Source organism: Jaculus jaculus, chromosome 17 (genome assembly GCF_020740685.1).
Source record: "Jaculus jaculus isolate mJacJac1 chromosome 17, mJacJac1.mat.Y.cur, whole genome shotgun sequence".
In the NCBI taxonomy this organism is placed as follows: Eukaryota; Metazoa; Chordata; class Mammalia; order Rodentia; family Dipodidae; genus Jaculus; species Jaculus jaculus.
In genome coordinates, this window is record NC_059118.1 from 16,839,248 (window position 1) to 16,860,555 (window position 21,308).

The window sequence follows — 21,308 nt, forward strand, 5'->3', positions numbered from 1 at the left end:
CTATGCCCAGGCCACGTTGCCCAGCCCCTCCCACCACCCAGCTGCCAATGGCAGAATGTCCCAAGGGTTTGTTTCCCTGGGCCCAGGGTCAGTTCATCGGAGCAGAGGCCTCAGCGGGGCACTCCTGAGGCTGCCCTAGCATGAACAGGGCTGGGCACAGGGTTCAGAAGAGCATCCAGCAGCCTGGTGGGGAGCAAGGACACTGTGGCCACAGCCCGGTGGGAGCAAGGGGGCCACGGCCACAGCCTGGCTGGGCACTGCTCCCAAAATAGCTTGGGGGTTTCCATTTTTAGTGTGTAGAGAACAGGGCAGCTCTATGGGAGCAGGAACAAGGCTGCCTCTGTTTGCCACCCAGGGGAGGAGAGGGGGAAAAAGAGGCGGCAGGCAAAGTCTTGAACCCGGCCAAAAGCCCAGGACTATAGCAAGGCCAGGCTGCTGAGAAGCCCCCCCCCCCCCGCCACCCCCAACCTTGTTTCCAAGGGATGGGGAGGCCAAATTTCTTCCTCTGGGAAGACAGAAGCCACCTCCTGTGCTTGGCTACTGCTCACCCCTCCTACCACCTCAGGCCAGGGATGGGCCTTGGGCACCGGGTCTCATAATGAGACCAACTTTCACTGTTTCATTTGCTTGTAAATATTTGCTCAAAGCCTACTGCATGCCAAGGTTCTCCGGCCCTCAAGAGGCAACAGCAAAACCACTCCCCAGATGTGAAATCATAACTGGTTGAGGGGAACACAGGCAGATAGGCTCCTAGCCAGGGCACACAGGTCAGAGGCTAACCCACTCTAGGGAACTATGCCAGGCATTTTCAATAGGCCTAACAGCCCTTCCCCACATACCATGGGCAGGGGGAGGAGAAAACGGGGCAGCAGCATTTTCTCCTCCGTGCCGGCACACGCATTTCATTTTCCCTCTGTTACAGACCACACAACAGTCCCTAGTCCATCCCGTCTACGAGGGCCTCGCAAGATTTTCTTTAAGCCGGATGAAGCACATTCCCCACCCCCACCCCGGCAAGCTTTTGGGGGACCCCAACATAAAAGGTCGAGCCCCTCCAGTCCACATCCTCCCCCATGCATGCCCTTCGTTCCTGCTGAACTGCAGGCTCATTCCACTCCTCCCGGCCATCACAAGGGCTGTGTTCTGCTGCCTGGAATGCCCACTCCCTCTCTATCCCATTACCTCCCACACCCAGCCATCACCTCCCGGGGGAGCCTTCCTAGTCCTTCCAGGTTCCTGAAGAGGTGACCCTGCCTGGTGGATGGAATGGACACACCCAGGCACTGGCCTGATCTACCCAGCTATGCCCTGGGCTCTCAGCCTCAGATTCCCATTGGCAGAAGGGGAGGTAGGACTGCTCTGACCAGTAAATGCAGTGAGGTGTGTAGTCTGGCCATAGCGGCAACAACCGAAAACCATCCTCCTCCCGTTCATTCCTCCCGCTCTGGACTTGAACTCCTTAAAGGTGGAGAGAGTATCACTCTTGGTTGGGAGGCCGCAGCAACTGGTGCACACCACAGAGCAGGTGCTCCCTACCCGGCCAATGAACCCCCCATTTCACTGCCAAGGAAACCCAGCCAGTAAGGGTAATATGGGATTTGCAACACTGCTTTCCGAGCCACTTTGGCCATTCAAAGGACAAGGAGCTGGCCCACTTTTAATTAACGAGGCTGGGACAGAGTGAAAAGTTTTAATTTGGAGCCATGCCTCACGTCCCCAAATCACACTGCCAGACTCTCCTCCCCTAACTCCCCACATCTCAGGCCCTATCCAGGCTCATAGCCAAAGCCTAACTGTGTCTGCCCAGGCCTGCCCTGCAGGCCTCTTCAGGGCCCACCTCGCTCTGAATCGCTTCACAGCAGGGCCGAAGACCTGCCCGATTTCTGTCTGCAAAGAGCAAAGACCACCGGCCGCTCCCGGAGCTGTTCTCAGTGGCCAGAAGAGCGCATGAATTCAAGCCTTTACGCCCTAGCACATCTGCAATGTCTGAGAGTTGGAGGGAAACTGCCCCACTCCCAGGGTCCCCCGAAAGGGGCGGAGTACACGTCTGACGGTCCACTTGGTAAGCAAGGTCCACCTGCTTTCTGGGTGTTAAGCAGGGGTGGGGGGAAAAGGCACCTATTTCCCAAGCACCCGCGATGACCTGGGGCATTTCATCAGCCAGCTGCCCGGATGAATAAGCCTGTATGGATGGAGAGGAGGGGGCTCTCCCTGTGGGGTGTCGGGAGACTCGTGGTCCACCTTTGTCACTCCAGCCGGGGCTGCAGCCAGGAAGGGGGGAAAAGTGTCCACCTCGCCATCCGGTTCTTCCCCGACCCTCCTTCCCTCCGGGAGGCCAACGGGGCTAAGGGACGCCGCACCCCCCTCACCTACCCCAATCGGTGTCCCTAAGGAGGGCGGGGAAAGGGCCGGGCCGGTGCCCAGACAGAGGCGGCGGCGGCGGCGGCGGGCATCCTCGAGGAGGGGGCGCGGAGGAGCAGCTCCACCTCCTCCGTCTCCCAATCGCGTTTCAGGCGGAGCCGCCAAAGTTTGCCTTGGGCGCGCGCACAAGTGTGGTTCCCAACTCGCAGCACCGAAGCTGCCCACACCGCTCTCGAGACTCGGGCACCGTTCCCCCCCCACACACACACACACCCTACACACACACACACCCCCAAAAAAAACCCTTGCCTGGAGCGATGCAGGTCTCAGGCCTTTCCACGGGAGAAGGGTGGAAGGTTACGTGGCATCTCGTCCCCATCGATCTTCCCCCCCACCCGCCCCCATCACGGTCCACTGCCACCTCCAAAACCCCGAGCCTCAACTCACCGCCCGACCGGCCGGCGGGGCTGGGTGCGCGCCGGACACCGGCGACCGTGGCCGGCCGCTGGGCGGGCTCCGCTCGGGGATCTGCGACGCGGTGGCCTCTCTCTCTCACTCTCTCTCTCTCTCTCTCTCTGTCCACAACCTCCCCGACACCTCACCGCCCCCCCCACCCCGCCCCGGGGAGGTGGGTCTAGCGGAGCCGCAGCTGTTACCCGGAGACCGAGGGGCGGACAAACTGCGCCCGCTGCCCGCCCCTCCTGCCGCGGCGCTGCCACCGCTGCGAACAAAGGAGACAAAGCCCCGTCGGCCCGGCCCGGGCTCCGCTCCTTCCACCACCGCCACCAGCACCACCACCACCATCCCCCCCCCCCGACTCCTGCCCGCCCTCCTCCTCCTCCTCCCCCCCCCCCCGACAACACACCCCGCCCGGTCCTGGCCCAGCCCGGCCGGAAGCAGCCGGGGAGTGCGGGGCGCGCGCGGGCCCAGGAGACACCCGGGATCCCCCGCGGAGCTCGAGGCGGGGTGGGGTGAGCAGCCCCGCCCGGTGTGTACGCAGGGGGGGGACGGGGGAGGGAGGGGAAAAATGTGCTGGACGGCGGCGGTAACTATAGCAACGCGGTCGTGGGAGGGGAGTGGACATGGGGGGGGGGGCGAGGAATGGAGTCCGGGCCGCGCCGGGCTTCTCACCTGCGCGTGGTTTTGAACTCACAACTCCCCCCAGCAGCCCTCGCTCTCTCTCTCTCTCTCTCTCTCTCTCTCCTCTCCCACAACGGGGAGACCGCGGTCAAGGTCACTGAGAGCGGCTGCTCAGGTGCTGGGACGACCTGGACAGCACCCGAGCCCCCCCCCTCCCTCTCTCCTCCAGATCCATCCACCATCGGGTGGGGACCCGCTCCCCTCACTCACCTTGTCTGGCCTGTTTCCTAGTCACCATCATCACCACCACTTCACGCCTCACCCCAGCGCCCAGGAGTTCTTTTCTCTCGCTTCTAGTTCCGGTCTCTTGGGGCTGTTCTCTCCCAACACACACATACAACAACTTTTCTTTACCTGAATTCCAAGGCGCCTTGTGGCTGTTCTCTCCCAACACACACACACACACACACACACGCACACGCACACGCATGCACGCACACACACAACTTTTCTTTACCTGAATTCCAAGGCGCCTTACTTCTCCTCTGCTCACCTGGCCCTGCCCACCTCGGCTTCTCCCAGGGAGGACTCCCGCGACACCCAACCTCTCCTTCCGGCCCCCACCCCTGGCTGTTTGAGAAGAGCTCGGGCTTTGGACCTGGGTTTGCGCCATCCCTAAGCTATGTAACCTGACACCCCTCCCCCTGCCTATTTGCTTACGGCCCAGTAGGGGAGGGGATTCCCCCCACCCTTCACACCACCCCCAGCCCTGGTTTTAAAGCCGAGCACTCCCCACCGCTGTGAGGTGCGTAAGCTGGGTCTCCTTTCCTTGTTTTCCCTCTGAGGCCTGGATCTGGACCTACCCCGGGCTGAGGAGCCCTGGGCAAGTCTGGACTCCCTCGTTGGCAAACACCTGGGTCTTTCTGCGATGGAAATGCTGGGCAGAAAGGATCCCTCAAGACGTGCCATTGTGCCCGGTGCAGAACCTTTCACACCCTGGCCTGCCCATGCCAAGCAGTCTCCCGCCACTGGCACGGTGTCCAGAGAGGCAAAAAATCTGTCACACACGTCACCTGGAAACCTCCAGGTCCTCCACTGGTTAGAGGGAAACAGGCCTAAAAACTAATACAGACCCCTGTTCCTACCACACTCCCTGACCCCCCATGTCTGAGGTTTCCCTTCATTTATATACCTTCCTTCTAAAAATCTCCTCTAGCTCTCAAATCGCCCCCTTCCTTTCTTCTACCCCCCCCCCACTGCCAGCATCCAAGTCCAGGCACCCAGCACCTCGAGTCTCCAGTTCTCTCACCACCAGCCCCTCCCCCCCACACTCAGAAGTTGTCCACCTGGCACTCCAGCTCCTCTTCCCCGACCTCTAATGATACACTTCACAACTCCCTCACACCCATCCCCTCCACAGCCAGGATATCCCTGACGTTGCAACTTGTAGGAGCCCCTTTCCATACCTGAAACCCCACCCCCAACACACACACCCAACCCTCTCATTCAAGTGTATACCCATCAGGACCTACCTTACCCCAGAGGGGAAACATGGCCCCAGCACATACCTTTCCTCACCTGCACCGATACCACACTTCCTGCCTCCGCATACGTGTGAACATTCTTAGGTGCAGGAGTTGTTCCATTCCCTGCCTCAGGCCCCACAGTGCCTGCCCATGTAGTGTTAACACTATACTCCCGAGAGGATGGACTGACCAAATAACTTAGGAGACTGAGGGGTGAGAGCTTCAAAGAACCTGAGGGGGCATTTGAACCTTGCACGGAGTGACAGACCGAGCCCAGGCTCCAACAGCCCAGGACGCTGGGAACCACCACAGGCACAAGCGACCTTCCGCCTGTAAACCTTGCGTACATCTGTGATGCGCTGTTCTGCAAGGGGGCTGGGCTCTCTACCACACACCAGACCTCCAGTATTCCCAACACAGGGACCGAGAGCCACCCCACGGCTCCTGTTTACACAGGCAATCCATGCCATTTAACCTGGGAGGTCAAGGGTCACTGTTCCCTCTGAGAAGAGAGAGGTCAGGGGTTCTCAGGACAGTCCACCTCCATGCTTCACGGTACCCTCCCTTGAACTGCTTCTCCAAACTGCTACCAGCATGGGTCTGAACTACGCCCGTGCCAACAATGGTCGTCCCCCAGGCTGTGTAGTGACGTTCTCTGCAGGGATACAGACTGGCCATGGATCCCTGAAACGTTATCCTTAGCAGTACTAACCCACCACTCCCCGATCTCTCTTCCTTGCTCTTCTCTGAGTTCCCCGTTCCTGTGTGTGAACCAGTCTGTCTCCATTCCACCCCACCCCATGGCAGAAAACCATGCAACAGGCTATGTTCCGTTTATTGGAACCCCCCCCCAAAAAAAAGGTACTGGGCCAGGACCAAGAGATATCCGACAAGTCCCAGATCTCTGCTTTCAATAGACAAAACTTAGCCTCGGGCTGGAGGGTTGGCTTAGTGGTTAAGGCACCTTCCTGCAAAGCTAAAGAACCTAGGTTCGATTTCCCAGGACCCGTGTAAGCCAGATGCACAAAGTGGCACATGTGTTGAGTTCGTTTGCAGCAGCTGGAGCCCCTGATGTGCCCATTCTCTCTCTCAAATAAATATTTTTTTAAAACAGTCTGATGTAAAAGTCATTTAAATAATACAAAAACCTTAAGATATTTTAATTGGACATCAGTGCAAAGCTTTGGAAATTAGATAAATGAGCATAGTCCACAAAACAAAGTGCGCCTGCTGGTGAGCCCACAGATGGCTCAGAGTTCGGCTGCGGCTCTGTGTACCCCAAGACTCACTCTGTCAACAACAAATGCCACAGTCGCCCATTAAGCTCCTTGGAGGCAGGTCCCCAGGCTATCTGGTCTTGAAGAGCATGTACAGCACAGGTAGTGTGACCACAAGTGTCACACAGGTGGCCAGCGTGCTGCAGACAGAGTTCCTGTTGGCGTGGGCTTCTAGCCTCTGCTCCATATCAGACAGGGCCAAGATCATGCCCCCCTGCTCCAGCAAGGAGCCGGCCAGAGCCCCATCTACTGGCTCCACCAGGCCTGGCTGTGCTGCAGCCTTTGCAAGCTGAAAGACCCCAGCCATTTGCTTGCAAGTCTTTTCCAGGCCATCGAGCTGCTCTCGTAAACCCTCCAGGCAGGAATGGACCTGCCGGGAATGACTGAGCTGCTCTCTCATGGTGGCTGAAAGGACATCTACGTCTCTCTCGCGGGTGGAAGAAACACCTGCCGTCAACCCAGGGCCCTGGCCTTGGCTGTGCCCAGCATGTACCAGGCCCTTCAGGTCCATCATGAGGTCTTGGAGGTCCCTCTGCTGGAGGGAGTAGCTAGATGCCTGTTCCCGGATGGCCTCCTGAAGACTCACAGGCCCCTTCTGTGCCTCCAGGAGTAAGGCCTTCAGTTCCTGTAGTCGGACGCGGTTCACGTAGGTGGAACCAGCCACGCCGATTAGCGCTCCCAGGACTGACCCGATGAGGGACCAGTTCTTGGTCCTCTCGGCCCTTGTGCGCTCCTTCTCATGGCTCTCCCGCACAGCTGCTGAGAAGAGAGAGAACTTCTCCCGCTCAGAGTCTTCTGCACGCAGATAGGCTGTACGGAGCCTCTTCTCTTCCTAGGGGAACAGAGTAGGAGCCTTGTGTCTGCAGCCAGTGGCATGTCCCTGTGCCTAGCTCCCCAAACACCTATTGTGTTGCACAGGTGAAGTCAGACAGTCCTGGGGGGGGGGGGGCGCAGGAGTGGAGCGATGAGGGGGTAGGTAAAGGGAAGTGCATCATCTTTCCCACCGAGCAGTCCTGGGTGTGGGCAGATGTACAATGACAACACGTCTACAGGAAATAAGTGTTGCCTGGACCAGCACCTCCACCACAGTACTCCCTCCTTAACAATCTGGGTTCTGCGCTGTACTTCACTAGACCACCCAGTACTTAGGAGGGAAAGACGGGCTGGCCCTGGAAGCCTGTGACCCTGACCTCCACAGAAGCTTCCAGTTCATCTCCCTACACTTCCCTCCAAGGGCTGGAGCGATGGCTTAGCAGGCATCTTGCACTTGCCTACGAAGCTTAAGGACCCAGGTTCGACTCCCCAGGACCCACATAAGCCAAATACACAAGGTGACGTATGTGTCTGGAGTCCGTTTGCAGAGGCTAGAGGCCCTGGTGTGTCCATTCTCTCTCCCTATCTACTTCTTTCTCTCTCAAATAATAAATAAATAGGGCCGGAGAGATGGCTTAGCAGTTAGGCACTTGGCTGTGAAGCCTAAGGACCCTGGTTCAAGGCTCGATTCCCTAGGACCCACATTAGCCAGATACACAAGGAGGCACATGCATCTGGAGTTTGTTTGCAGTGGCTAGAGGCCCTGGCACACCCATTCTCTCTCTCTCTCTCTCTATCTGCCTCCTTCTGTCTGTCTGTCGCTGTCAAATAAATAAATAAAAATGAACAAAAATAAATAAATAAAATATAAACAAAATAAGAGCCAGGGCAGTCACCTGACCCTTCCACAACTTCCCAGGCCCAGTGCAGGCGAGGAAGAACTGTTTCCCAAGGAGCCCACCTGTAGCATCCTGTGTTCCAGAGTGGCCAGTTCCAGGTACTGGCTGTCATCCCTGGAGACTCGATCCAAACGGTCCCTCACCTCCTTCAGCTTGGCCTGCTGAGCTTCCAAATCCTCTCGGGCCTCTCGGACAAGCCCACGAGCCACCATGAACACTTTCTCCGCCTGCAGAGAAGACGGCAGGGGCCATCAGTCACCTCTCTCCATGCTCACACACACAGGCTCACTGCCAACAAAGCAGTGGCCCACAAGAGGTCACTGGGGTGTCACTGCAAAGGGCAGAAACAGAGGCTAATCCTGCCTCACCCGGTGGCACTCGAAGGGCAGCTCTAGGCCACACCCACCTGCAGCACTGGATTTATCCATTCAGGCAGAAATAACATGCCCCTGAGAATCCTGAAAACAGCAAACAGGGACACAGTCTTCCTCCCCTAAATGCAGCCAGCTCTTGTCTGACAGAAACCACCTAGGAACCCATGTTCTGATGTTGTTTCCCATGTGTGATGTTACTTAGGTCTACAATACCACTAGCAAAGGCACTGCTACAGCCGTTAAGTTTATAGACCTGGATATCCCAGTTCAGCCAAGCTCAGTGTCCAAGAAGAGACAGCAATGAGCCTCAAATCCTCAGCTGAACCCTGGCTTCTTCCTACCTCACTGTGCTGCTGGGGACCCGGTCAGCAGTGGAAATAGAGGCGACAGAATGCATTTCTGCTGCCACAAAGGATGTGAAAACTCCAGACAGCTCTTTCCACCCCCCAGTATGATGTTTTCCAGGGCTCTCTGCCTTCATACAGTAAGCTGACTCTCATGGCTACCTGTTGAAGGGGAATTTGCTGGCCTAGTACAATGGGGGTGTTAATGGCCAGGGACTTCCCAATACTCAGTGAGTGTCTCCAGGGACAGCAGTGGGTACAGTTATGTAGAGATCTTCATTCGAGGAGTAGCAGCCCAGGTCTACACATGAGAATGAGTCAAATTGTTCTAACAGTGATGTTTAAGAAAAGGCAAGTCTGGGCTGGGTATGGTACCTGGCACCTATAATCCCAGAACTCAAGACTGAGGCATGAACAGCACAAGTTCGGTCAGCTACACTTGTTACGACTATATAACAAGTTCCAGGCAAGCCTGGATTGCAGAGCAAAACCCTGTCTCAAGGACTGGAGAGATAGCTTAGTGGTTAAGGCACTTGCTTGCGAAGACTAAGGACCCAGGTTCTATTCTCCAATACCCAAGTAAGCCAGATACACAAGGTGACACATGCATCTGTAGTTTATTTACAGTGGCTAGAGGGCCTGGCACATCCACTCTTTCTCAAATAAATAATACACATATATTTTTTTAAAAATGTCTCAAAAGACATTAAAGAGGCTGGAGAGATGTCTTAGCAGTTAAGGCGCTTGCCTGCAAAGCCTAAGGACACAAGTTAGATTCTCTAGGTCCCACATAAGCCAGATGCACATGGCGGCACGTGCATCTGGAGTTAGTTTGGAGTGGCTAGAGGCCCGAACACATCCACTATCTCTCTCCCCCTGTCTCTAATAAATCAATTGAAAAGGCAGACATTAAAAATAAAAAAGCAGCCAGGTGTGGTGGTACACATCTTTAATCCCAGCACTTGGAAGGCAGAAGTAGGAGGACCACCATGAGTTCAAGGTCACACTGAGACTACATAGTGAATTACAGGTTAGAGCAAAACCCTACCTTGAAAAACCAAAATAAATAAGTAAATAAAAAAAGCAGCCATTGAAAATACTTAGTAGCAGAGGCCAATAAGTTAAAAAGGAGACATAAAGGGTAGAGAAAGGAAGGGAGGAGGATACTTAATAGGTTGATATTGTATATATGGAAGTACAATGATTGTGATGGGGAGGTAATATGATGGAGAATGGAATTTCAAAGGGGAACGTGGGGCGGGGGAGGGAGGGAATTACCGTGGGATTGTTTTTATAATCATGGAAAATGCTAATAAAAATTAAAAAAAAAAAAAAAAGCAGCCAGGTGTGGTGGTGCATGCCTTTAATCCCAGGACTCAGGAGACAGAGGTAGGAGGATCCTTGTGAATTCAAGACCAACCTGGGACTACGTAGTGACTTCTAGGTTAGCCTGGGCTAGAGTGAGTAGAGCAAGACCCTACCTCAAAAAACCAAAAGAATAAATAAACAAATAAGCAATTCTCAATGTAGCTTTCAAGCACCACATGTGGCTTGGTGATTTGTTTCTTAGGAACCAACAAGCCACAGTTCCCAGGACAGAGGGCAAAGCCAACCACCCCAGCTCCCTTCCTCACCTCAGTCACCTTGCCCTGGGCCTCTCGAACTTCATTGATTCCCACATACTCTTCATATCTGTCCCACCAGGTCTTGGCTGTGGAGGCTGTGCGTTGTTTAATGCTGTGCCCCAGGGCTTTTCCCAGTGCTGGGAGGCGGTGGTACAACCCCAGGGCCAACTCCTCTGGTCGCTTTTCTCTCGACTGGCTGGGGCCTGGGCTGCAGAGGGTCCTGGTCAAAAAGAGGTCCCTTCCCAGGAGTCTTCTCCTCACCAGTACGTGGGGTACACCCACGATGTTCTGCATGGCAAACACAGGGCTGCACCCTGTCATCGGGAGATCTGTGAGGGGGAATACCAGACAGATCAGCTCACGGCTGAGACAGGATGGACGTTCGTCAGAGCTCCAAGCCTACACCCAGTTCTAAACAGACTAATTTCCACTAAAATCATCTAAACAGAGCACCACTCTGTTGGGCCCAGGAACTACAGCCCCGGGTGGTAAAAAAAAAAAAAAAAAAAAAAGAGGTCACGTTTTCCCCAAGTCTCTAGGCTAAGGAAACACATTTGGAGAGAGCTCATGTGAGACACTATGTCTTTCCTCTCCTTCAGTGATGTGCACAGTCCAGACCCTTCCACCTCCAGTTCTCCATATGACCTGGATCAGAACCCTGGGCCCAGTTTTTCTGATAATATCAAAGGAAGTAAATAATCAAACCTGAGTTCTGTCCATGCTAACAAAGCCCCACAAAAATTCATAAAGAACCCCCCCTGAGGGGCCTCACCATGCACAATCCGAGTTACTCGGGAGGCGGAGGCAGGTTCAAGCTCAAGACCACCCTGGGTTACAGAGAAAGTTCAAGGCCAGTGTGGAAAACTTAAGTGAGACCTTTCCTTAAAGCTTAAAAAAAAATCAAAAAGAGCTGGGTATAGTGGTGGAACTCTTTTAATCCCAGCACTTGGGAGGCAGAAGTAGGAGGATCGCCTTGAGTTCCAGGCCACCCTGAGACTACATAGTGAATTCCAGGTCAGCCTGGGCTAGAGTGAGACCCTACCTCAAAAAAACAAACAAACAAAAAAAAACAACAACAAACAACAAAAAAAGGCTTGGGATGTAGCTCAGTGCTAGAGTGCTTGCCTAGCATGCGTAAGGCCGTGGGTTCAACCATCAGTATTGAAAAACAAAACCTTCTCTCTGGTCATTTCTGTAAGATTCTCTCATTCAACTTCCCAGGCTCTCTGAGGCACTGGGAAAGTTTCAATTATGCTTGGGGACAGAAGGGCACAGGCTATTGATATCCCACGGCAGTCAACAATTGGCCTTTGAGGACAATTGCAAGGGGAAGAAAACCAAAACCAAAACCTGCATTCTCCATTGAGGAAAGCTTTTCTTAGATTTACTTCTGCCCAAGTTCCACCCTGGTGGCTCTCTCCTCCCTCCCCAGCCTTAGGCATTTCTCAGGAGGCCTGACTTCCTTATGTTTCCTCTCAGCCTTGCTTTGACATCTGGGCTCTACCAACACCTTCTTGCCCCGAGCTGAACAGCACAGAGAGTCTCCCAAGACCCAGGGTCAGGTCAGTTCACAGCCCAAGAACAGACGTGACCCAAAGAATCATAAAGAGAGAACCAGGTACCTAAAAACTTTGGTCCCTTCTGGTGGCCAAACTTTATCCCAAAGCCCTCAAGGGTTGATCCTGTCTGTCAGAGCGACACCTGGTGGCCAAATGACCAGGCCAGTGAGAAAGTAAAATCAGAAGGGAATGAGACCTGCTCACAGCAACCCAGCTTCCATTCCTCTCCTGTGGAGAAGCCCTCAGGTTCTACTGAAAACATAGCTGGTGCCTTAATCCCAGCACTCGGGAGGCAGAGGTAGGAGGATCACCATGAGTTCGAAGCCACTCTAAGATTGCGTAGTGAATTCCAGGTCTAGGACTAGAGTGAAACCCTACTTCAAAAAACAAAAGAATAAAGAAAACACAGCTGGCTGGACAAAGGCATGCCTTCTGGTCAAAGTGGGCTCAAGCTGAGAACCACAAAAGAGGAGGGCTGGGAGAGATGGCTCAGTGGTCAAGGTGCTTGTCCACAGAGGTTAATGACCTGGGTTCAATTCCCCAGTACCCATATAAAGCCAGATGCACATGCATCTGGGATTCATTTGCACCCATCCTCTCTGTGTTTCTGTGTCTCCCTCTGCTTGCAAATAAAAAAGAGAAACCACGTGTGGTGTCCTTTAATCCCAGCATTTGGGAGGCAGAGGTAGGAGGGTCCCAGCCTGGGACTACATAGTGAATTTCAGGTCAGCCTGGGCTAGAGTAAGACTACCACAAAAGAGAAAGAGAAAGAGGGGGGGGGGGGAGCATTTCTGTGACAAGGGTGCTAAAGTGGCATCTCACAGGCCCCATTCCTAAGGCAGTGGTTGGTTGGATGAGCCTAACATGACTCAATGCTAATGCCCATGGCACATAGATGTCAGCCCTGCAGGCCTACCCTTCATCAAAGCTGGCACACAGTCCAACACCCACACTCCATCTCAGCAACACTCGAACAAAGGGGTCGCCACCACTGCTCCATCCTCCCTTCCCCCCAGTTGCTAGGGATTCAACACAGGGCCCCACATACGCTAGGCAAGTCCTGAGCTACAGCCCCAGGCACCTCTTCTCTTGACCCTGCTCCATGGCTCAGACTCTCTCCTGAAGGTTTCTGAAAACTCCCACTTTTTTAGATCCAGATTTCTTCCCCAACCTCTGTAGCTTTTGTGTGTGTATGTGTGTGTGTGTGTGTGTGTGAGTGTGGTGGTTGTTTTTGCTTTTTCGAGGTAGGGTCTCACTCTAGCTCAGGCTGACCTGGAATTCACTATGTAGTCTCAGGGTGGCCTCGAAACAAAGATCCTCCTACCTCTGCCTCCCAAGTGCTGGGATTAAAGGTGTGCACCACCATGCCCAGCACTAGCTAGGTTTTCAGTAGAACCTCAGGGCTTCTCCACAGGAGAGGAACGGAAGCTGGGTTGCTGTGAGCAGGTCTCACTCCCTTCTTCAACCTCTGTAGCTTCTGCCACCTCCATGTCTTCCTGAAATCACTGCGCCTTCTTGGCTTCCTCCAACCTTCTCTGCCCAAGTTCCTGCCTTCTCCTCTGCCAGTTGCCCATGCTTGGTTCCTGGGAACATCACCCAGCCCTGGCACAGATGAGAACCACAGCCCCTTCCTCACACAGAAGCCCAAGGAAAGGATCAGTCAATCCATCCGTCAGATCACATCCCTCAAGTCAAAATTCCCACAGCTGGGGCTGGGTAGGGGCACTTGCTGTGAAGTGGGTGGGGGGGACTTGGATTCAGATCCCCAGCACCTACATAAAAATGTGCGTTGGGGGCTGGAGAGATGGATAAGCGGTTAAGTGCTTGCCTGTGAAGCCTCAGGACCCCTGTTCAAGGCTCGCTTCCCCAGGACCCACATAAGCCAGATGCACAATGTGGCATATGCATCTGCAGTTCGTTTGCAGCCGCTGGAGGCCCTGGCGTGCCCATTCTCTCTCATTCTCTCCCTCTTTCTCTCTGTCTATTGCTCTCAAATAAATAAATATAAACAAATTTTTTTTAAAAATGTGGGATGGGGGCTGGAGAAATGGCTTAGCGGTTAAGTGCTTGCCTGTGAAGTCTAAGGACCCTGGTTCAAGGCTCAATTCCCTAGGACCCACATAAGCCAGATGCACAAGGTGGTGCATGCATCTGGAGTTTGTTTGAAGTGGCTGGATACCCTGGCGCACCCACTCTCTCTCTCTCTGACTCTTTCTCTCTCTGTTTGTCGCTCTCAAATAAATAAACAAAAACAAACAAACCAAAAAAAAAAAAAAAAGTGGGTTGGCATGACAGCCTGTCTGTAGTCCCAGTGCTTGGGAGGCAGAGGCAAGGGTTCCTCAGGGTAAGCTGTCTAGGTAGACTGGCTGAACTGATGAGCTCTAGGTCCAGTGAGAGATCCTATCTCAATAAATAAGATGGAGAGCAATCGAGAAAGACACAGGACATCACCCAGTCCTCCATATCCATGCATACACAGTCATGCACACATACAAGCAAACATCCATATACACTTACCACACACACATAATAATAATAAATAAAATACTTATTTTATTTATATATTATTTTATTTATTATTTATAAATAAATCCCACAGCTCCCAACTCACCTGGTACGAACCCAAGACCTAGCAGAGGCAAATAAACTCAAGACCTCCCAGCCCTCCCCTTCCTCCCCCTTCCCATCACCCTGACACTAAGCATGCTCCAGCCACCAGATCTGGGCCCCACAACCTGTACAGATCACTCTTCCTCCACAAGGCTGTGTGGCTTACCCTCACATCCGGATCTTTGCTCAGATGTCACTTGTCATTAAGGCCTTTTTTGATCACTCCCTTCCCAACACCTTTCCTTGTTTTCTTTCTTTTTTTTTTTTTTCCATCAGATTCGTATTTCCTAGCTAGAACATACACTTGCTAATAGCAGGAGCACCATAAAATAGTGTCATGCTGGGCATGGTGGCACATGCCTTGAGTCCCAGCACTTGGGAGGTTGAGGTAGGAGGATCGAGACCACTCTGAGACTACATAGTGAATTCCAGGTCAGCCTGGGTTAGAGCGAGACCCTACCTCAAAAAAGAAAAAAAAAGTGTACGTAAGTCCCAAGTTGTTTCTCCACTCCAGCCCTTCCTCTCAACCTCTCCATGCCATCGCACCCACCGGCCCACCTCTCAACCCCCACACTTAGTCACCTCACTGGCCCTTCCATCAGCAAGGAGGAAAAAGATGCCAACAGGAGGGAAAGGCAGAAAGCACCCGAGGCCAAGCAAAACCAATACAGCTGGAAAGTAGAGCAGAGAAGGGCAGAGAGGGAGAGGCTGGTCAGACACATTAGAGGCCAAGTTAAGCAGGGTCCTACAGACCAATTTTGAAGGGCAGGGAAGCAGTTAAAAGCGCTCGCTTGTGAAGCCTGCCAGCTGAGTTGAATTTCCAAGCCATGCAAAACCAGATGCAAAAAGTGACACATCTGGCCTGTGTTTGCAGCAGCAGGAGGGCCTGGAGTACCCACCCACCCCCCCCAAAAAATACTTTAAACAGAAAGAAAGAAAGAAAGAAAGAAAGAAAGAAAGAAAGAAAGAAAGAAAGGAAGGAAGGAAGGAAGGAAGGAAGGAAGGAAGGAAGGAAGGGAAAAAAAAGAAAAAAGCCTGGCGTGGTGGCACACACCTTTAATTCCAGCACTCAGGAGGCAGAGGTAGTTGGGTCACCATGAGTTTGAGGCCACTCTGAAACTATATAGTGAATTCTAGGTCAGCCTGGGCTAGAGTGAAACCCCACCTCAAAAAACCACAAAAAGAAGATGAAGAAGAAGAGGAGGAAGGAAAAAAGAGAGAAAGAGAAAGAAAAGAGGGTTGAGGAGATGGCTCAGTAATTAAAAGCACGTGCTACTTAGGCATGAGGTCCTTTCTGGCTGGAAACATCCACGTCTGACTCCCCAGAACCACTTAAAAAGCTGGCTGCGGCCATGCATGCCCTCAATTCCCGTACAGGGGGCGGAGACTGGAGACCTGCTGGAGCTCACTAACAGCACCTCCAGGTAGAGGGAGAGACCCCATCTCAAGGAAAGAAATATGCAAATGGGCGATAAGAGGATTCCCATCATTCTTCTCTGACCTCCCCTCCCACATGGGATGCATGCATCTGCACACACACATACCTATTCCACACATGCATATCACATACACCATACCACACACATTCTCTCTCACACACACAACACACACCAAAGGAAAAATATGAGGGTCTGGAGAGATGGCTTAGTGGTTAAGGCATTTACCTGTGAATCCTAAGAACCCAGGTTCGATTCCCCAGTACCCACATAAGCCAGATGCACAAGGGGACACATGCATCTAGGGTTTGTCTGCAGTGGCTGGAGGCTCTGGTGTGCCCATTCTACCCACCCTTTGCTTCTCTCTCTCTCAAATAAATAAAGGAAAAAAATCTTAAAAAGAAGCCAGGCGCGGTGGCACACACCTTTAATCCCAGCACTCAGGAGGCAGAGGTAGAAGGATTGCCATGAGTTCAAGGCCACCCTGAGACTCCATAATGAATTCCAGGTCAGCCTGAGCTAGATTGAGACCCTACCTCAAAAAAAAAAAAAAAAAAAAAAAAGTTAAAAAGAGAGGGGGATGGCTACAGAGATGGTTTAGTGGTTAGGTGCTTGCCTGTGAAGCCTAACGACCTGGTTGGAGGCTTGATTCCCCAAGACTCACGTAAACCAGATGCACAAGGTGGCGTATGCATCTGGAATTTGTTTGCAGTGGTTGGAGGCCCTGGCGTGCCCATTCTTTCTATCTGCCTCTTTCTCTGTCTTTTGTTGCTCTCAAAATAAATACATAAAAATAAGCAAAAAGAGAGAGAGGAAAAAAAGAAAAGAAACAAAGAAAGCAAAAAGGAAGAGCTGGGTATGGTAGCTCATGCCTGTCTGTAATCCAGCACTTAGGAAACTAAGATAGGAGGGTCCTGGGGAGGCTGAAGCAGGAGGACAGCTATGAGTTCAAGGCCAACCTGGGCTACAAAGTGAGTTGAGATCAGCCTAATGAGATCCTGCCAAAAAGGGGAGAGAGAGAGATAGAAGGAACTTCAATAAATTCCCATAATGCCTTCCTAACTTCCAGCATCTGCCCAGTCACAGTATTTATTTTTTACAGTACTAGGGATTAAACCCAGCACCCTGTGCATGCTAAGCAAATGCTCTACATCCCTAGCCTTCTTATTTCTCTCTCTTGTTTTTTTTTTTTTTTTTTTTTTTTTTGAGGTAGGGTTTCACTGAAGTTCAGGCTGACCTGGATTTCACTATGTAGTCTCAGGGTAGTCTCGAACTCATGCGATCTTCCTACCTCTGCCTCCCAAGTGCTGGGATTAAAGGAGTGATTCACCACGCCTGGCCCTTCTCTTTCTCTTTTTCTTTTCTCAAGGACGTGTCTCGCAGCGATACTCCTACCTCTGCCTCCCCAGTGCTGAGATTAAAGGCGTGAGCCGCCACACCAGACCACCTCTTCTCTCTTGATCATAAGGATGAAGAAGTCATGTTCCCAAGGAGGACCAATGCATGTCCCACGTCCTCCTCATCCTCAGACACTGCTCAGTGTAGTCATGGGGCACCTTGTCCAACAAATGCTTGTTTCTGCTCCTCTCTGCCCCAACAGACATCTGACAGATCGCCGTAACTCTCCGCCTCCAGCTGCTGTCCTCTCGCTCTCCAGTAAACCCTCCCTGCAGATGCCTTCGCTCCCACACTGCCACTGGAACTATTGTCCAGGCCATCTCCACACTACTAAATCCAATGACCAGCTCTCAGCCCTCATATCTCACTCACCCTTTCAGCAGCCTGTGCCTCATGACAGCTCCTCGCTCCTTCAAAGGCCATTTTCACTTGGTTTGCATTCTTGGCCTTTCTCAGCGGGACACTCTTGTGGCCCAAGACACAGTGCTCAGACTCCTCTCTTCTACAGTGCCCTGGCTTCCAAAATGCTAAAGAGCAAGGGGCAGATATCAGGGGTCCAGTGTTTGCCTCTCAAGGGAGAGACCCTGGGTTTGATCTCTAGCACTGAAGTAAAAATATTAGCTGGCATATTGGCTCATGCCTGCAATCCATGCACTTGGGAGGACTGTCGTAAGTTCAAAGACAGCCTGGGCTACAAAGTAAAAAAATCTGTTCAAGAAAACAAAGAGAGTTGGACACGGTGGTGCACACCTTTAACCCCGGCACTTGGGAGGCAGAGGTAGGAGGATCACCAGGAGTTCGAGGCCACCAGGTCAGCCTGAGTTAGACTGAGACCCTACCTTGAAAAACAAACAAAAAAAGCAAACCAAGAGAGCCGGGTGTGGGGGCGCACGCCTTTAATCCCAGCACTCGGAGGCAGAGGTAGGAGGATAGACATGAGTTTGAGGCCACCCTGAGACTCCATAGTGAATTCCAGGTCAACCTGGACTACAGTGAGATCCTACCTCGAAAAATCTAAAACAAATAAACAAACAAAAAATAATAATAATAAAAACTAGAGCCGGGCATGGTGATACACACCTTTAATCCCAGCACTCGGGAGGCAGATAGGAGGCTCATCATGAGTTTGAGGCCAAGGCCACCGTGAGACTACATAGTGAATTCCAGGTCCGCCTGAGCTACAGTGAGACCCTACCTCGGGAAAAAAAACAAAAAAAAAACTAAAAGGGGTTTGGAAAAATGACTTAGCAGTTAAGGCTCTTGCCTGCTAAGCCCAAGGACCCAGGTTCGATTCCCCAGAACCCACGTAAGCCAAAGGTACAAAGTGGCGCATGCTTCTGGAGTTTATTAGCAGTGGCTGGGAGCCCTGGCATGCCCATTCTCTTTCTCTCAAATAAATAAATAAATTCTCTCTTGTTCTCTATGTGTGCAAGTGCATGCGTGTGTGTGTGTGTGTGTAAATACATACATATGTACATATATATATTAAGTGCTGGGGTATAGCTCAATGGTAGAGTACTTCCCTAGGATGTGGAAGGCCCTAGGTTCAATCCCCAGAATTCAAACAAAACAAAAATTCACTGAGCATGGTGGTGTACATCTTTCATCCCAGCACACAGAGGTAGGAGGAGTTTGAGGCCAGTCTGAAACTACATAGTGAATTCCAGGTCAGCCTGGGCTAGAGTGAGATCCTATCTTGAAAAAAAAAAATAAAGTAAAATATTTTTTAAAGCCGGGCGTGGTGACACAAGCCTTTAATCCCAGCACTCGGGAGGCAGAGGTAGGAGGATTGCCATGAGTTCAAGGCCACCCTGAGATGAAAGAGTTCATTCCAGGTCAGTCTGGACCACAGTGAGACCCTACCTCGAAAAACAAAAAAAAAAAAAACAACAAAAAAAATTTTTTTAAATTCTTTTGCCAGGTATGATGGTGCATGTGTGACCATCTTGAGACTACATAGTGAATTCCAGGCTAGCCTGGGCTACAGTGAGACCCTCCCTTGGGGGGAAAAAATTATTTGCAGGCTTGGAGAGGAGGCTTAACAGTTAAGGCACTTGCCTGTGAAGCCTAAGGACTCATGTTCAACTTGCCAGGTCCCACATAAGCCAGACATGCAATGACCCAAGGTCACACATATGCATAGATGGCATACACTTCTGGAGTTTGATCTCAGTGACTGGAGGCCCTGATGCACTAGTCACACTCTAGTCCAGGCTGCCCTGGAATTCACTATGTAGTTTCAGGGCAGCCTCAAACTCACGGCAATCCTCCCACCTCTGTCTCCTGAGTGCTGGGAATAAAGGTGTGCATCACCACGCCCAGCTTAAAAAATATTTTTATTGATTTGAGACAGAAAGAGACATAGAGATAATGGTGCACCAGGGCCTCCAGCCACTGTAAACGAACTTCAGACTCACGTGCCCCCTTGTGCATCTGGCTTACGTGGGTCCTGGGGAATTGAACCTGGGTCCTTTGGATTTTCAGGCAAGTGCCTTAATCACTAAGCCATCCCCCCAGCCCCAAATGAACCTTTTTTTTTTTTCTTTTGGTTTTATGAGGCAGGGTCTTACTCTAGCTCAGGCTGACCTGGAATTCACTCTGTAGTCTCAGGGTGGCCTCAAACTCTCCGTGATCCTCCTCCCTCTGCCTCCAGAATTCTGGGATTAAAGGCGTGTGCCACCACACCTGGCACCAAATGAACCTTTTTTTTTAACCACGCCTTTAATCCCAGAACTCTGGAGGCAGAGGGAGGAGGATCACGGAGAGTTTGAGGCCACCCTGAGACTACAGAGTGAATTCCAGGTCAGCCTGAGCTAGAGTAAGACCCTGCCTCAAAAAAAAAAAAAAACGTTACTGCTAAGCCATTTCTCCAGTCCCAACGTGAACCTTCTTGATGCTGGGACACACTAAACTAACCTTACCACAGGGCCTTGGGCACCACCTGTTCCATTTGCTCCTGGAGAGGTCTTTCCTGACCATCCTATCAGAAATCTTCATGGAGGACTGGAGACATGGCTTAGAGGTTAAGGCGCTTGCCTGCGAAGCCTAAGGACCCAACCCAAGTAAGCCAGATGCACAAGGTGTCGCATGCGTCTGGAGTTCGTTTGCAGTGGCTGGAGGCCCCAGCGTGCCCTTTCTTTCTCAATAAATAAATTAAATTAAAAAAAAAAAAAGATGGGCTGGAGAGATGGCTTAGCGGAGAAGGCACTTGCCTGCAAAGCCAAAGGATCCAGGTTTGATCCCCCAGGATCCACGTAAACCAAATGCACCAGGCGGCGCATGCGTCTGGAGTTCGTTTGCAGTGGCTGGAGGCCCTGGCACGCCCATTCTCTCTTTCTCTATCAGCCTATTTCTATCTCCCTCTCAAATAAATAAATAAATAAAATAGAAAAAAAAAGTTAAAAAAGAAATCTTCATGCACCTAGAAGGGTGCTCTCCTCCACCACTTTCCCCGCTTTCTTTTTCTCACACATGTCACGTGGCGCGTGATCTCTCTTTCACAGAATTGGCTTAGGTCGGTCTCACTACAATGTCCGCCCTGCTGGGAGCGAGCAAGTTCTAGTCACTGCTCAAATCTCCAGTCTGGAATACTTGTCTAGACAAGAGGACAGCGAAAAGAGTTCGCAAACAGTTGCACTCATTACTTTATGAAACCCAAAAATCCCTTCTTCCGGCGGCTTCCGAGGTTCCAGGCACTGACGATGATCTAGTCCCTGCCTGGTCCTGCCACCTCCCGTGCCATCTCCCTGCCAGTCGTGGTGCTGTCCCCCGCTTCCTCTGCACGCGTGCCCTCCCCTCCATCGGCAAGTGCTTTCTTCCTGGCACACAGGAACCGATGACCCTTCCCGCGCTTTCCCCGTCACCTCCAGGCAGAACGACCCTCTCACCTCGTCCAGGATGCGCCCGAGAGTCTTAACAGGGTTCTAGCTCTAAGCAGCAAGGGAATGACTGTCACTCGGTTGACCCCTGACCCTTGAGCGCCCGCCCCCTTTCGCGGAAGGGCAAC

General features: G+C 52.1%; 2 protein-coding genes across 10 annotated transcripts in view; both read right to left on the reverse strand.

The window, feature by feature from the left end:
- The window catches only part of Plxnb1 (plexin B1), a 30,121-nt gene extending 26,065 nt beyond the window's left edge, over positions 1-4,056 (reverse strand). Inside the window, exon 1 of one of the 8 annotated variants that reach the window (XM_045136973.1) lies at positions 3,959-4,056. The gene's annotated coding sequence lies outside the window, so the exon portion shown is untranslated. Of the gene's footprint in view, positions 1-1,202; positions 1,228-1,364; positions 1,558-2,373; positions 2,472-2,808; positions 2,867-3,017; positions 3,069-3,226; positions 3,303-3,711; positions 3,843-3,958 lie in introns of those variants that run through there. The other 7 variants (XM_045136975.1, XM_045136977.1, XM_045136979.1 and 4 more) reach the window with 7 other exon arrangements.
- A 2,047-nt stretch (positions 4,057-6,103) lies between these two features.
- Ccdc51 (coiled-coil domain containing 51) lies at positions 6,104-21,298 on the reverse strand. Of its 2 annotated transcripts, none has more exons than XM_004662028.2 (4): positions 21,190-21,298; positions 10,309-10,628; positions 8,019-8,183; positions 6,104-7,076 (listed from the first exon to the last, which is right to left on the reverse strand). In XM_004662028.2, the coding sequence occupies exons 2-4, from the start codon at positions 10,618-10,620 to the stop codon at positions 6,315-6,317; spliced, it is 1,239 nt and encodes a 412-aa protein (XP_004662085.2). In that variant the 5' UTR covers positions 10,621-10,628; positions 21,190-21,298; the 3' UTR covers positions 6,104-6,314. The 2 variants fall into 2 exon arrangements, with proteins under 2 accessions (XP_004662085.2, XP_044992692.1); XM_045136757.1 differs by lacking the exon at positions 21,190-21,298 and adding an exon at positions 17,675-17,811.
- Between the last annotated feature and the right edge of the window lie 10 nt (positions 21,299-21,308).